A 17,773-nucleotide genomic window follows, 5' to 3' on the forward strand; every position below is an offset into this window, starting at 1 on the left:
ATTTAAGAAATAGCACAATATAGACAAATCACTCAATAATAAATATCAATGATTTACTGAGGTAATTATGAATTAATATCAAGAATATTCACAGCAACATTACTGAGTAGAAAAGAGCGTGTGCATAAAGGGTGTAACTATTGCAGTGTTTACAGTGTATTAGATGGAGGAGTTGTACAGGGAGATGGCCACAGGCAGGAATGATTTCCTGTGTCGTTCAGTGGTGCTTTTTGGTAATCTCAGTCTCTCGCTGAACGTGCTCCTGTGGCTAGCCAGCATGTCATGGAGTGGGTGGGAGGTATTATCCAGCATTGTCTTTATCTTGGACAACATCTGCCTCTCCAACACCACCCTAAGCGAGTCCAGCTCCATCCCCACAACATTACTGGCCTTGCGGATCAGTTTATTTAGTCTGTTGGCATCAGCAACCCTCAACCTGCTCCCCCAGCATGCAACAGCATAGAGGATAGCACTGGTCACAACAGACTCGTAGAAAAATCTTTATCTTTCTTAATGTAACAGTGCCATCCACAGCCTGGTTTGTGAAAGGAAGTGTTAGTGTTCGCACACTTACTGCACAACCTCATTAATAGTTTAATGTTTCTATCTGTATATACTATGAGCACTATATGCAGTTTACTTAAGTGGGTTTCTGCTTTTGCTGGCACTTTAAAAAACAAAATAAAAACATTGTAAACCTATGTGTTCTGATTTTTTTCCCCCAAGTAGCTTCAGCTAAAACTTTCTTTTGGAAAGTTCTGCTGTAATCCAACTTCTTCCATTCAATTCAATTCAATAAAACTTTATTGATCCTGAAGGTTGACCCAGAAGGAAATTGGGTTAAGGCTGCCAACCTTCGCCAGCGCCATCTTACCCTTCTGACCATACATACATGACACACACATCACATGGGGAAGACAGGTCAGAGAGGTATAACAATGGAAAATGCACAACATGAGGAAAGATAAGGAGAAAAAAAATAACTCCCCCCAGACTGAGCTCCAATAGAGAGATCAGTTTGAGAACAGAAAAAAACACCTCTGCACATAGCACATGAAAAAAAACCCCTCTTAATACACCAAAGAAACACATGACAAGCAACAGGGGTGGGTAAAGGGTGAGACACAGCCAATGTAGACAGTACATCCGGGCCTGCAGCAGCGCTGGTCTCCTTGATCCACCGTCAGCATCGGAGGGGAATAAGCGTCAAAGGCGTTTGGAGGGGGAGGGGGGATGAGTGTACATCTGCATGTGTATATATGTACAGAGTTCAGCTGAGACAGTGTCCTTCGCCCTGCCAGGCTAAGTAAACAGTCTTCCAGCTCCATTTAGCTGTGTGCTTCGTGTGTCCTGTGCTTCTCCAATAAAGCCTAGTTAGTTCCTAGTTTCTCCTGAATGAGTCCTAATCTGCCTGGCACATGTGCTCCATAACAACACCATGCTAAAGGTTTGTCTAAAATACACCACTATATATGAAAAAAGGGTTTGGCATCACTGTGGATCAGCACTAGCATGAATGCAGATGAAAGATGCGAGGTGCCAAAATAACCCTTTTCTTTATGGATGTTAACCAGGAGGTTCACATGGTAATGGTCTGTGTTTATATTGTGAGAGGTGTTTATTCACTTTATGGAGAATGAGACCCATCAGTGCGTTTTTTGTGGTAACATGTTTGGAGTTGTTTATCATCAGACACTAACATGAGAGACTTTGAAAAAGACAGACGCATGTTGTAAACATTTGCAGTTTATTTCCTTTAGTTTATATGTTGAAAAGATGGTTGAAATGTTTAGATGTGGTATTTTTTTGGACTCATGTAACCGCAAAAATGTGATAAATTAAATCTTTTTTTGTTTTGTTTGTAGCTTCATTTGTACTGCCAGGTTAAGGTTTGAAAAGCAGCAACTTGCTTGCTATCCTAAAGCACTGTGAGGTCCAAAGTCTTACCTTTCTACTTGGAATTTATGATCAGGTTTCACTCAAAAATAGGGGAAAAATGTCTGAATGTTTCTTCCATTTATTAACCGAACTCTGAACAAACAGAAACTGGGTCAGTGTTTGGAAATCTACATGAGCTAAGAGACATGGCCGGAAATTTATAACGTGCACTGTGTACATTCTGGCAGAATTTCAAATGACAGGAAACAGATGCAAGAGAGTTACAGGAAAGAATAAAAAAAAATGAATCAATCAATATTGATTAACATGCGTGCATGTACTGCATGCAACACTGCAATTAATTTCTAAAAATTACCACAGACAGCATTTTATACCACTGAACTTCAGCTTTTAATACTGTCAACAAGCCTGAGTCCAACTGATATTCAATATATTTTTTCCATAAGAAGAAGAAAATGAATGAATTAGCCCCTCAAAAAAAGAAAAGCTTTGGAGTGTGGCTGTGAATAACTGTAGTTTGTTTTTTAATCTATCTCACACACACTAATGAATGCATTGGTGGCAATTTATCTCGTCCAAGGACATTTGGTAAATGGACTGGTTCTTATACAACGCTTTTCTACTCTGAGCACTCAAAGCGCTTCATACAACTAATTCATTCACCCAATCACACCCATTCACACAAGCACTTCTAAGCTTAAGTGCTAAGTATCTAACATTCATACACATTCACACTCCGATGGATGCATCGGAGAGCAACATGGGGTTAGTATCTTGCCCAAGGATATTTGGCATGCAGACTAGAGCAGCCTGGGATCGAACCACCAACCTTCTGGTTAACCTAGTGGCTGATCTGCTCTGCCACCTGAGCTACAGCCACACATTTGCAAAACCAGATATCAAAACTCTACAATAATGGCTCGCTCTACATCCTGAGCTGCAGCTCATAGTATTAGAAGTAATAGAGTTTTATTTGAGTTAAAAAATATAAAAATAAATTAAAGAATAATGAATTGTTTTTATAGTATCACAACTCTGAGGAACTAACATCACAACATCTGAATCAGAACCACCATGAGACAAACCCAGATGATTGGCTTTGACTGTAAACCAACCACCTTGTTCCCCAGCTGTAGTTGGTACTGCGCCAGGATTTTCCTGTAACCCATTTCCTCTGATACACAGGTATGAGTTCCTTCCTGCTCAGGTCCCATGCTGTTGATCAAATAAAGGCAATGATCTGGCTTCCCGATGCAAGATGCGGAGTTTTGAAGGTGCTGCCAACTGTACTGAGCATGACGGGATGATACTGGGCATCGCAGAAAATGCTTTGCGTGAAATCTGACAACATCTTTTTCTGGATTTGGAAATTCTGTGGAAAAAAACACAAGAACGCCCATTTAGTTAGCCATGTTTTTGCTTTATATCTTTTTTTTTTTTGAAATTTCTGATTTCTTCTCACAAATCCAAAGTATTAGCTCTTTGGAAAAATGGTTGAAACCTTTTTTTTTAGGAAGCAATAGATAAGCCATCAGATTGAAAATGTATCAGTAAAAAGCTTTCAAATGTCTCATTAAAAGTTTTGATAATGTCAGAAATTTAAGATAACCATGTGACTGCTGATAAAACCCACATCTACATTCCAACCAATATGAAAACAACATGAAAGAGAGCATATTGTGAAAAAAGCCTCAAAGCGCTTTACAATACCACTATTCATTCACTCTCACATTCACACACTGGTGGAGGCAGCTACAGTTGTAGCCACAGCTGCCCTGGGGCAGACTGACAGAAGCGAGGCCGCCACGCATCACTTTCACTCAAGACCAGGTTCAGAGGCAAATGAGGAGACTCCACTCAGGCAAGGCTGCTGGACTGAGTCCCCGTGTCCTCAAGGCCTGTGCCCCCCAGCTTTGTGGAGTCTTTCATAAACTGTTCATGTTGAGTCTGAGTGTGCAGAGGGTCCCAGTGCTGACCCCCAGGATTACAGGCCTGTGGCACTGACCTACCACATCATGAGGACCCTGGAAAGACTCATCCTTGACCAACTCAGACCCATAGTCAGACCACATCAGGATCCCCTTCAATTTGCTTACCAGTCCTTACTCGGAAATGAGGACGCCATCATCTCTACCTGCTCAATCGTGTCTACACCCATTTGGACCAGCCAGCGAGTGCTGCATAGGTCATGTTTTTTGACTTTTCCAGTGCATTCAACACCATCAGGCCGACCTTCCTGGGTGATAAACTAACAGCAATGCAGGTGGATGCTTCTCTGGTGTCCAGGATTGTTGATTACCTGACAAGAAGACCACAATATGTGTGGTCTTGTTGTGTCTGACAAGGTAATCAGCAACTCAGGGGAAACATAAGGGACTGTCCTCTCCCCCTTCCTCTTCACCCTCTACACCACAGACTTCAGCCACTGCACAGAGAGCTGCTATCTCCAGAAGTTTTCTGATGACTCTGCAGTGGTTGGATGCATCAGCAGGGGTAATGAGTCAGACTACTGCGCTGTGGTCGACTCCTTTGTCATGTGGTGTGAGCAGAAACATCTGCAGCTCGACATGGTAAAGACCAAGGAATTGACTGTTGATTTTAGGAAGACCAGAAAACCCTTGACCCCTGTTTCAATCCATGGGGTCAACGTGGACATATAAATACCTTGGAGTACACATAGACAATAAACTGGACTGGGTTAAAAACACTACTGCACTTTACAGGAAGGGCGAGAGTCGTCTCTATTTTCTGAGGCGGCTGAGGTCCTTCAACATCTGTCGGACAATGCTCAGGATTTTCTACGAGTCTGTTGTGGCCAGTGCTATCCTCTATGCTGTTGCATGCTGGGGGAGCAGGTTAAGGGTTGCTGATGCCAACAGACTCAATAAAGTTATCTGCAGGGCCAGTAATGTGGATATGGAGCTGGACTCTCTTAAGGTGGTGTCAGAGGGGCAAAAGTTTTTCCAAGATAAAGACAATGTTGGATAATACCTCCCACCCACTCCATGACATGCTGGCTAGCCACAGAAGCACGTTCAGTGAGAGACTGAGATTACCAAAAAGCACCACTGAACGACACAGGAAACAGTTCCTGCCTGTGGCCATCTCCCTGTACAACTCCTCTATCTAATACAATGTAAACACTGCAATAGTTACATCCTTTTTGCACACACTCTTTTCTACTCAGTAATGTTGCTGTGAATATTCTTGATAGTTATTTATAATTGCATCTGTCAACCCTGGATATTTATTATTGAGTGATTTGTATATATTGTGCAATTCCTTGTATGTTAACATATTGTATTGTTAAATAGTTCAGTCTGTTTTTGTTAATGTTACTGTGCTGGAGCAGCTGTAACCCACATAATTTCCAGAGGGATTAATAAAGTATGCTGATTCTGATTCTGATATATCTATGCAGATAGTTTGGGGCTCTGTCCAAATTTTGCAGGTGCCTGAATTTAAATACCTTTTTCAGTGTGTTCTTGACAGATGGCTAGGTTCCCAGTGGCTGCATCATGCCATATCCCACTGCAAAACATAGTGTATGTTTACATTAGACAGTATGTAACCAACATCCTGGCAGTGGATAGGAAACTAACATTTACAGGAACCAACAGGAACTTTACTCCTCTCAAGTATATCCCTTTAAATTAATTGAAATTATGCTGAAGTATCTTGACTTGCATTAGCTTCAGTTAGTTGAACAAAAAAGCCTAACACCCGTTGGGTGATAACTGGTTGTTACACAGTACACTAGCCTTTCATAAAGCAGTAGAGCTGTACTACAGTAGGACAAATTCATAAACAAAAGCTCCAATGAATGTCAGTGAGTGTTGAAATATTGTGATAACATGATTTACGGGACATTGTATTTCCTAAGTGCTGCTTCATCCTTGATGAAGTGTGCAGTGATTCATCTATCAAGCTTTGTCAGGTGGTGCAACTGGCAACAAGTAAGCTAATAATGTTGCATTTTATGTACACATTTCAGGGCGTGCTAGTATGACGTTATAGGATGTGAATCACACCTGTGTATGAATCAAGAGGTACACTGAGGAGTGTTTGAATACTAAGGAACATTGTTTTTTATAAATATGACCATCTTTTACAGTGTACATGATCTTGCAACCTATGGTGGTAACATTGGTAGGTTCTTAATAATGTTTGTATTAGTAAACATTACATTTTTATTTCAGCTTGCTGTTAGAAAAATGTAAGGCTACTTCATGCAATCTTTGGTTGCAAAGAATTATTCTGCATATTCTCCAGATATGAGTTCCATAAAGCTCTGAGGTCTTACTTTGTGTCACGTATGCACTGGGTGCCATCCCAGCCACAGTAAGGATCTCTGGATAACATACAGTCCTGGCAGGTATCTCCATACTGGGAACAGTCTGCTACATCAAGTTGGACCAGTTGACTTCCATTGTTCACATACAGCTTTTTCTGTAACGATGGACAAGTTTTCTCAATGTACTCGGCCATTTCTAATTGACTGGAGAAAAAAAAGGAAAGGAAAACAAACAAACAAAAAACTCCACTGGAGTTAATTTACAGATCTAAGTTTGATGTTCCTTTTCAGGAGCATCTAAGTTGTTTTCCATACTCACACACCTATATGGTTTAGTGGAGGATATATTGTTCTGTAGGGAACACTGGTACTCACAAAAGATGGGTGAAGGATGAAGCTGATCTGTTCTGTGTAGCTGAATGGTCGAAACTCGGCAATGAGATAGGTATCATTTTTATTGTGCAATACTTTATGAATTCCTCCATTGTCTGCGGAAAACCACAAAAAGAAGCAGGGATGATACTAAATATTAAAACCCCTCTAAATGCACCTCAGCCACCCCACTCTCTCTGTCTGAGGTTCTGTTACTTTATACAAAACAATTTTTGGTCTTCAAACTCAGGTAAACCCGTTGAATAATATTATATTCTTTTAATACATTCATAATTACATGGCTGTGATCACAGCACCTCCCGCATCAATCAAGGAGATTTGGTTACTGCACTATTTTCGCCCTGAGGTATTATCTCAGATATACACAAACATACATTATAGCATATTCTTCTTAGCATTTTTACTACTTCAGATTATTGTTTTTACTCACTTAAAGATAAGAAGATAACAGTGTGGTGACTGGTTCTCCTGTTTGGTGAGTCGTCAATTTGGATGTGAGTATAGTTCTGGTGATTGAAGAGAAGAAGGCCAGAGGTACCCACAGGATGAACCAGCTGCTCCATCTCTGAAGTCTTTTCAATCTTCTTCAGGGTTTCCACTGGAAGCTTGGTGGTATCATCAATGCACTGAAGAAATGAAGTGCTTAACTTAGAATGGCTGAACACCAGATGACTGGTCAACAAGCATGTAAACCTAGGGTTTACTTTTTCAGTTTCCAAGTGACTGTTTTAAAAACAAATCTAAAACCTTTTAATTTAGTATTTTAATTAATTTAATATCGTAAAGGTGAAAGAAAAATATTTAAAAGCTATTTTTCACTCAGTGACTACACTTAACCATTGGTTTAAATTATAATAAAGGGCTATTCTATTCTTGTCTATATACTCTGACCCCCCAAAAAGGCAGGGATCTTCTTGTGATGGTAGCTGTTATTAAATTTTTCACTTTAGACCAATTTGAATATTCCATACCCTCCTTGGCCTGTCCATCTCAGCTTTTGTGTAGCCTTTGAATGGGGAGTTTGTGAAGATTTTGTCAATGTCTCCTATTGTGTAGATGCAGACAGCACTCATCCCCCTGCAGGGAGACACATTGTAGGTTTGTCTGAGACATTTGCAGCAAAATGAGTAGACTGGTCCAAGGTAAGAAAAAAAAAGAGAGAGAGAGAGTTGAAAAAGCAGCTGACCACACAGAATGAGAAATAAGAAACTGGTAGGGAACGGCTTAAAAAGAACAAAGTGTCCTTTTATCACCATGAAAGGATATTGTTTGGAAGTTTGGAAGCAGATGATTCGATTACACAAATAGCTAGTCACAGAAACAGAGTAAATGATAATTATATTATTATTATTAGCATCAAAATAAATATCATCAGAGTCCTACCATTCATTTCTAAAGAGTGCATAAATCTTTGTATCCTGCCATCGATCTGCATCCACAGTGGAAACATCCACCAATTCAGAGAAATGCTGTTTTCTGTTACGATCTCCACAGAAGAGCCTGGCATTCATCTGGGATGTCCAGGTAAACTGCAAATTGTTCTTGGGACCACCAACATCTGTCTAGAAGCAATGGACAGTCAATCAGTCATGATGTATTTATGTTTATTTAATTTTTTAATGTTGGTGGCACTATTTTGGTCTTACCATGCAAACCTGGGTCACAAAGGGGAGCCACATTTCACTGAACAGTCCATCGTCTTTGCTTTTCTCCCTATAGAAGCCATATACTCTGTTCTGGGAGGGATCCTCTTCATGTTTGCTGAGCACCAATCCTACATAATGCTGTTCTAAACATTGAAAGACAAAATATTTATTTGGCTCCAAACATTTATAGTGATATGTCGCCGGCTCTAACTTTATGAAAATACCTTTATCGTGGTTCTTTGGCAGCACTATTGCTTTACCAAATTTCTGAATACCAACAGATTCATCAAATCCAGAGTGTGTTATGTAGAAAGCTGCACTCTGTTCAGAATCTGGAAAAAACAGTTGCAAATTAAGGTTTTATAGTGATGTGCAAATGGGGAGAAACTAGTTGAATATCATAGCAATAAGAAAAAGAAGCAACCTTTAGAATGGATTGAGTTGATTAAAGGATGTTAGTAGTTTTGACAAGAGCACAGACTTTCTGCAAATTACACAATCATTGAAAACAAATGAATGAAATAGCAGGGATTCATCCGGAGATTTATTATAGAGCTTCCTCATGTAGAAAAACTCACCTATAAAAACTGATGGTTCACCCTCCTTTATGTTAAATCTTTCTATACCTTCTATTAAGTTTGCGATATTTTCAGAGGGAAGGCACATGGGGGCCTCCACTGTTAAATCCTATAAAAAAAGCACAGCACATCTTAATATATGCTCCCCAATGCACATCACATATAGCATACATGCATACTCAGCACTCAGTTTCTATATATATAGTTTTAAAACAACCACATGTGGGTAAGCAGGAAGTGCTGTGATTTATTTTCTTCATTGCATAACCAAAATATTTTTGATTTAAATATGTAAAAGTACAAGTGGCTACTCAACCCAGTGAAAGGCACCACTAACAGTACAGGGTGGGCCATTTATATGGATACACTGTAAAAACATGGGAATGGTTGGTAATATTAAAGTCCTGTTTGTGGTACATTAGTACATGTGAGCGGTCAAACCCTTCAAGATCGGTGGTGGTGGCCATTTAGAAGTCGGCCATCTTGGATACAACTTTTGTTTTTTCAATAGGAAGAGGGCCATGTGACACATCAAACTTATTGGTAATGTCACAAGAAAAACAATGGTGTGCTTGGTTTCAACGTAACTTTATTCTTTCATGAGTTATTTACAAGTTTCTCTTTGTTCACAGCCATTGACATGTCGAAGAGGTTAACACGTGAGGAGCGGATCAAAATCATGTTGATATTTGGTGAACGCAGTAACCGGGTCATTGCAGTAGATTTCAATGCAAGACACCCTATGAGACCACCCATCTCCCATGCTACAGTTAGCAAACTGCTTGCTAAGTTTCGGGAAACTGGTTCAGTGTTGGATTTGCCAAAATGTGGATGCAAGAAAACTGTCACTAATGAAGAAACATCAGTGGCTGTCCCAGCTTCACTCAGCAAGAGCCCACAACGTAGCACTCGCCGCATGTCACTGGAGAGTGGCATTAGTCGAACATCCCTTCGGTGGATATGAGCTACTCACAAATGGCACCCTTACAAACTCCAGCTACTGCAGCATCTCAACGAGGATGACCCAGATCGGCGCACAGAATTTGCAGAATGGGCAAAACAAAAATTGGAACAGGACCCTCAGTTCACGCAGAAGATTTTGTTCAGTGATGAGGCAAACTTTTATGTGAATGGTGAAGTTAACAAACAAAACCACCGCTATTGGTCTGACACTAACCACCATTGGATGGATCCCTCCAAGACTGTTGGAACAACAAAAGTGATGGTTTTGTGTGGTATATGGGGTACAACGGTAGTGGGTCCATTCTTCATCAATGGAAACCTCAAGGCCACTGGATATTTGAAATTGCTACATGATGATGTGTTTCCCTCTTTATGCACTGAAGCTGGCACGTTCCCTGAGTTTTTCCAGCAAGATGGTGCACCACCACATTATGGGTGCCAGGTCCGAGCATTCCTAGATAAACAGTTTCCTGGAAAGTGGATTGGTCGTCGTGGGCCAGTTGAAGGGTCATCTGAAGGCAATTGTCTATGGTGTGACGATACGAGATGTGCAGCACCTGAAACTACAGATACTGGATGCCTGTGCTGGCATTTCTCCTGCGGTGTTGCTATCAGTGTGTGAAGAGTGGGAGAAGAGGGTTGCATTGACAATCCAACACAATGGGCAGCACATTGAACACATTTTATAAGTGGTCAGAAACTTGTAAATAACTCATGAAAGAATAAAGTTACGTTGAAACCTAGCACACCATTGTTTTTCTTGTGACATTACCAATAAGTTTGATGTGTCACATCAAACTTATTGAAAAAACAATCTTCCTATTGAAAAAACAAAAGTTGTATCCAAGATGGCCGACTTCTAAATGGCCACTATGGTCACCACCCATCTTGAGGAGTTTGCCCCCTCACATATACTAATGTGCCACAAACAGGACTTTAATATCACCTACCATTCCCATTTTATTACGGTGCATCCATATAAATGGCCCACCCTGTATTTGTGGTGATGTTAACAGTTCTCAATGACAATGATGCCAGTGTCCTACCGTGTTACAGCAAACCCTTTCATTGCCATCTGTTCCACACACAAACAACTGGTTAGCATCTTTCTTCCGGTGGACCAAAGTGATGTTATAGCTGCAATCCTTAAAGACAAGACAAATATTGTTTGTTATATTTCTTCAGTGGTCAAACAATCAAATCTAACCAACTAAATTTGTTTATTTTACTTACATGTTCACTGCTTATGCTGTTGCATTTCTCCCACTGCATAAACTTGTGGCTCTATGTAGATATATGATGCAGGACTATTACTTTCCCATTATTATGAATATTATTTCAATGATCTCAGTATAATCATTTACTGTGGTTGTACAGATTTCTACTACCGTCTTATGGTTTTGAAAGTTGTAGGTATTCAGGTATGATTGTCCAGCAGTTAAAACAGTGTCTGATTGGTCTTCTAAAAGAATCTGTACAGGTGGGTCATGGGGAAGACTGAACCGTGTCATTGCTTTTTCTAAAAACAAACCCAGCAAAAACAAGAAAAGAAAGATAAAATGTATGAATTTATTATGAGATTCATCAGGTAAACCCACAATGTAGTATCATAAACAACAAGAATGATTTTCCGCACCTGGAAGGCAAGGAGTATGTCATCAGTTCATTTTATTTATCTGTTTGTTAGTAGTGCAAGATCCACATACCCATAACAGTTTGAGCTGATTAAATGTTGTTGAAAACCAGGTCAAGATCACACCAAATGTGAAAATCAGTAAATCTTTATATTACGCACAATTTTTTTTATGGATCCTCTCCAAACTTCACAACAATATACTAGACTTGAGGGACATGAGTATCCAGGTTGAATAAGCGTTTAGCCTTGAACTTCATTGTTAGTACCCAGTATATACATATATTTGAAATGCTTGATGTATGTTAGTACAGTTCTCCTAAAAATGAAAATCAAACACTTTGGTGATTTTCTGCCATCCCTCTTGCACTTTTTTGTAACTACAAAAACCATTGGCCTTGTCTTACAGTGAGAATAATAATGATAATCTTGCATTTTTAAAGGCACATTCTTAACTCTTTCCCACATAAAGATGGCATTTGTAAACAACAGGTGTCCAAAGATCTATGGTGTCTACTTGAAGTAGACAGTGGTAACCTAGTTTCATTAAGTAAGATGTAAAAAAGCTGAACAAAGTTTTTTCCCACATTACTGTCAATATGAAAGTGACACTGCTTTAGAGGTCCAGTTACTTCTTGAAAAAGAGGTTTCTGGTAGCATTGTTGGTGCTGTTTTGAAAACTTAGTTGAAGGGAGAAAATGAAACCTATCCTCTGCAGTTGTCAGAAGAGTTTACCACTGCTTACATAAAAAAAATAACAAGTGCAAAAAGTTTCTTTGAAAATTTGGTGAAAAAAAAAGAGTCAATGATGAAGTCACAACTTCATCTAACTGACACTCTACTAAAATATCACGTTGTTCTGTTAATGTTATACAGATAAACTCTTTTTGAAATCTTTATTTAATCATTGAGTCCCTTAACATTAAAATCGTGGGAGACCTGCCCAAGAAAGCACGTCATGAAAAGATTTCAGAAATATAATAAATGGCAAATAGACTAAAATAAAGTATAACAAACAAAAACATTTTTTAGAAATAAAAATTGCACTCCACAGAATTCTTCAACTCTTTAACTTTTAAACTCTATCAGGGAGACAAAACCAGTGAGTCTGAGTCTTGTAAATGCTACCATAAGCAGCTGTCTGTGCACGATAAGAAATTACATAGATAAACAGTTTGTCCACCTTGTAAATAAAAATATGCTAATGCATTTAGCTAAACGAAGTCAGTGACGTGCACTGGAGGGTGAAGTAGAGTTTTGTTATTATTGTTAAAACTTAAAGAACTGTGATACAGGGACAACATGTAGAGTCTTCACAGCCATTTCTGCCCTGAAGAGGGTGTGTAAAAGCTCTCTTTGCCTTTATACGTATCATTCCTAATTTCTTTTGTAAATATAGAAAAAAAAGAAAAGAAAAAACAACATCTAAATCTAAAGTCCTAACCACTACTCATTGTTGAAAAATATGTCAACAGACAAACAAAGCAACATTGTAAGGCACAAAGCTGCCTTCTGTCCAACACATCGCCTCTGACGATAATGGAACTGCATAATACGGACTGTACGTTTGAAAGAAAGACTTGATGTTTTTTTTCCTGAATCACAATGACCAAGTCATTTAATACATATTCATTCACTTCACTGCATACTTTAAAGCGCTGATAAAAATCCCAATCCCTTTTAACTTTTTAGCATTTGATATCTCATAAATGAAGAAAAAACATTTCCCCTTTCTACCTTTTTCTGTGAAGATCATCCTCGGAGAAGGATCAACGTTCCCCATAGCCAAATTACAAAGATGTAAAAATAACAAATATGTAGCTAATGAGTGCGTCATCTTGGTCGTTACTGTCCAAAACAGTATTTCCGTCCCTAATTACTTGCCCTTCACCTCGATAGAACACATTCTCTGGAAGAAATGCACTCAGGACTTTGGAGAAGTGCATGCCAGCTGGGGTGTAGTTTACAGTCAGAGTCTCTTCGCCCGCCCACGGGCACGAGGAAGAGAGGAGTAAACAAACCAACCCTCTGAACAATCATTTTGTCAGTTGCATAATAAAGTTATCATAGTTGACACAGCTGCTTTATTAATAATTTAGCCCGCCCACAACTGCATTTTATAATGTACAGTGTAACAGTGCTCATGATATTTAGGGCTAATTTTAATTATGAAGAGATTTCTTACCTTTTTTTCGAACACGTAAACAATGGGCAAGCAGTTTGATTATTTCAAATAACTGAAACAACATATGAGTATAGAGGAGTTATTTGAGGAGTTCTCCTTCCTTGGATGTTCCAGCTGTGTGCCACACTGTCTAGACTCTATAACACACACATCCTCTGATATGTCTCCACTGTCCTCTTTACTCCAGAATAATTTCAGAAATTGAGAAACCCTTCAGATGAGACTGATTTCTAGGTCAAATGGGGGACGGTGGAGGAGAAACGAGACAAAAAAGACGCACAAATTGAAGAAACGAGAAAGCACAGGTGTATTCACTATTACGTTTGATCCCATTTTCACTTTTTCTCCTTTAACATTACTCGTTTTTCATTACCTTTACCTGTATGATTGAAGTTAAGCTAAAGCTCACCTCCCCTCCTTTATTTATGCTGTAAAACAGCTTAAAGAAGATTATAATACCAACATCATAGCGAAGGACAGATAAGTAAAAATGTTTAACACGAGTCATCTTCCAAAATTCTCCCGTGATCACATGCTGTAGATCAGCTGCTCTCGACATGATACAAAGCTTTCTTTTATCATATCCTGTTGTGCATCACAATTACTAGTCAGCTGACCCCCCCCCCCCCTTTTTTTTTTTAAATAACAGGTCGAGTTTTTAGAACGGATGCTCTCGCTTAATAAACTCATACGTGAGTAATGCTACAGTGTGTTGAATTTAGTGGTACATTATCAGCATTTGTAAATTTGCATATTTTGTGGGTTTAAAATGTTTTTTTTGTTGTTTTTTTATTTGTTTGTTTGCAGCCATAACTCATAATTCATTTTCAGAATCAACACCTGCAGTTGCTCTAACATGTATTGTGTTATTGTGTCAGAATACTTTGGATGTCAGACTTCAGTGACACAAATCTTGTGGCAAAAGAGCATATGACAGGATTACATACACTGCATACAAGTGCTGACCAAATAGAAACCTACAAATTCGCTTCCCCTTCATGAAACGCACTCAGCTACCGGAAAATAAGCAGGTGGTTCTGTGTAGCTCAAGCAACTAAAAGGAAACTAGAGGAAAATCTCAAATTCAAGAAGGACTATGTAAGGTTTTTGGAAAACGTCATCAAAGAACGATCGACTCAAAAGAGAATCAGCTGATGCAGCACAGCGGTACTAGATCGATATTAATCAAACGACTCTAGAAGCCTCATTGTTGCAGAGCTGTTCTGTTCAAACTGGCTTTCGGGACCTGATTTTCAGTAGGACAAAGAGTTTGGGAGTCAAATAATCAAAGTCAACTCCAAAGCATCTAGTGGGCGATTCTGAGGTCAGAATAAGACAAGAACTACAAATAAAAGCAGTGAAAAGCCTTAAAGGATTCTTAAAATAGCATGCAGCAATAAAATTGCATTCAACAACTCGCCAAAATAGCAAAATAACGTGTCAAAGAGAGGAAAAACAGAAGTCAAATGCTTGTAAAATTGGCACAAAGGGCTAGCTTAAAAAGGAAGTAAAAACACTGAATCATGGCAAACTGTCAGGAAGCAAGATGTTGTTCTAGGGGTGAGAGGTCAGTTACCAAACGTTTTCTTATCTCTCAACTTGAAGCATCTAGTAATTCCACCAAAGTGTGGCAGTTACACATTTGATTTTAGATAACTGCCATGGAAAGACTCAGCATTAAGGCAAAGGACAACCCATGAATCAAATGAGAGAAGAAAATTCATGGATAATATATAAAATATATATAAAAACACAATACAAAACCAGAAGGTGGAATCAATCATTTCTCTGTTCGGCTTCACTTGGTCTGTCAAGTTTCTACCATGACCCATGGAAAAACCTACTGTCCATCCACGTTCCAGTAAATGAAGTTGATTAACACTGTGAGGTGAGTTACAGATGATTTGATGATGACTATGATGATGATGAAGGGCAAAGTTCCCTTAGAGGTGAGAAGATGCAGCAGGGGTCAACGTGAAGCATCAGTATCTGATAGACTTGTAGTCAAGACCGCCTAATCCGAGACCAAGACAAGACCAAGACCAGAGGGTATCGAGACAAAGACAAGACCAAGTCGAGACGAGACCAAGACCGACACCGTCGAGACGAGACCAAGACCAAGACAAAAAAGTCTTTAAACTGCAGCCAGATGCTGCTTTGTTTATGGGTGTCAGGCATATTTATGTGTTTTTGCTTTCGCACAGCCCTCCTCACCACTGTCTACTGTCTTACTCACTTACTCAGAGGACAGACGCACACTCCACTTGACTGTCGCGTCTCTCACCCTCTCTGTTTTTCACATAATGATATTATCCTATATCCTCGCATGTAATTGGACACAATATGGAGGGATTGGAGCATAGCTGAGCCACTGTGTGAGAGCTGAGCAGCGAAAGGAAATTAAGTGAGGGTAGAAATGACTGAAAGATTAATAAGCTCTGTTTTGAATTTTGTTCAAAAAACAATGACTCCATATAGGAAAAAAATATATATCACATATGCAGGACACCTTAAACAAGGTTTTTAATTAAGCAGCAAGGCAGAACAAAGTCGGGGCTGTATCAAAACATGAGGACTAAACCTCAATTCAACCAGACCCAGAACTGAATCGGAATTAAAACAGGACTACAACAGTTCAAAATCAGGACTACTTAGGACTTAACCAAAGATCCAGAACCAAAATCAAAACTAGATGATAGTAGCACTAAAATCATCATAGACCTGCACTACACATATTTTTTTTAATTCTACCAAAGTCCATTATTTAGATTCAGAAAAGTTTATATAATTATTTGAACTTGTTGTGCAAACAAGCCTGCATAACTTAATAAATATAGAATTTGAAAAGTAACAAATAGTATCTAAAAACAAACACTAGGTACTGGATACATGTTCTTATGAGTTTTGGCAAACAACCATTTGACTAACATGTCTGTCTCACCTGCTCTTGTTCCATCTCTGCTCCTCTGCTCCCTTTATTCTCTTTATCTGATAGTTTGTGGGGCCCAGGTAGACTGTATAACTGCATCTCTACCAGGTTCTCTGCACTCCAGCCTCTTCTGTGCCATGTGAAGGGATTTTCCTTAAGGCAGGAGAAATTATCTCCACGAAAAGGAACAGGTTCGGCCATCGCACACTAGAACAAATTCTCTTCTTAAATAAAAATGAAAAAGGGTTACTTTAAATGCATCATGTTTTTAATTTGCAAGTTCATAAGCATTTTCCCTTTCCATTTCACAATCAATTCTACCCCCAGGTCAAAAATATGTCTGGGAAAATTTCCCTAATATAATATTATTTATAAATATACCTGTCTAGCGGTTAATTGCATAAGTGCATGGAGGCAGGACCTCAAAGCAGAAGAATACTCCATAATGTGTTATTGTCATATGTATATTTTATGCAATGTGGTATTTTTCAATTATTGTATTTACCAACATCAATAAGTCACAAGCAAAGAAAGACCACACAATGGTGCATGTTTAAACAAGGAAAGTTTACTGGTCAAAATTATTATTATTATTAAACAAATAAACCACATTTTTTTAACCACCAAAGAATACACGTTCAAAGCAACACAACGGCGGCCCAATATCAGACAGAATTCCACTCTGTAGAGTGGGCAATCATAATGAAGCAGTTGGTTTTATTTTGTGGATTCAAGCCACTCTTCATATTTTTGGCCACCAGATGTCACCAGAGAGGACTGTGTTGAAAAGCTTCGAGTAATGAACTATTTTTCAATACAAGCTTCAGTGCTTCAGAAAGCTCCATTTGGCCATCACTATTAATTGCAAATGGCACCAAATTGTATTCAAAATTAAGCCACACTTATGGAGCTCCACAATTCTTTTCCTGGTGTTTTGGTTTATATCTCTTGATTTTTCCCATGTCAAAGAAACAGGCTCTGTGTTTTGGGGGTGTCTTATATGCGTCCACAGGTGTGCCACCAATTTACTCACATGGACTCTACTAACCTATCAGAAGCTTCTTAAGCTCAGAATGGAATCTTCTGAAGTTTTCTTATTAATTAACAATAAACTTAGTGTATATGTACTCCTAAATGTGATGAAAGTGATTAAAATAGACAGCTCTCTCTTTTTATTCTGACATTTAACTAATTCAAAAGATATTTCAACATTTATTTATCTAAAACAAAACACGTTTACTCTAAATTGATGT

General features: G+C 38.9%; 1 protein-coding gene across 1 annotated transcript; it reads right to left on the reverse strand.

Moving 5' to 3' along the window:
• Window positions 1-2,265: 2,265 nt before the first annotated feature.
• On the reverse strand, window positions 2,266-13,438 carry LOC102793096 (semaphorin-7A-like). The gene is made up of 14 exons (XM_087846823.1): window positions 13,144-13,438; window positions 11,162-11,292; window positions 11,007-11,057; window positions 10,820-10,918; window positions 8,811-8,919; window positions 8,457-8,564; window positions 8,233-8,375; window positions 7,970-8,148; window positions 7,558-7,663; window positions 7,017-7,212; window positions 6,569-6,681; window positions 6,203-6,348; window positions 5,369-5,430; window positions 2,266-3,271 (listed from the first exon to the last, which is right to left on the reverse strand). The coding sequence occupies exons 1-14, from the start codon at window positions 13,241-13,243 to the stop codon at window positions 2,949-2,951; spliced, it is 1,866 nt and encodes a 621-aa protein (XP_087702949.1). The 5' UTR covers window positions 13,244-13,438; the 3' UTR covers window positions 2,266-2,948.
• Between the last annotated feature and the right edge of the window lie 4,335 nt (window positions 13,439-17,773).

Source organism: Neolamprologus brichardi, chromosome 1 (genome assembly GCF_056152115.1).
Source record: "Neolamprologus brichardi isolate AB-2024 chromosome 1, ASM5615211v1, whole genome shotgun sequence".
Classification (NCBI taxonomy): domain Eukaryota; kingdom Metazoa; phylum Chordata; class Actinopteri; order Cichliformes; family Cichlidae; genus Neolamprologus; species Neolamprologus brichardi.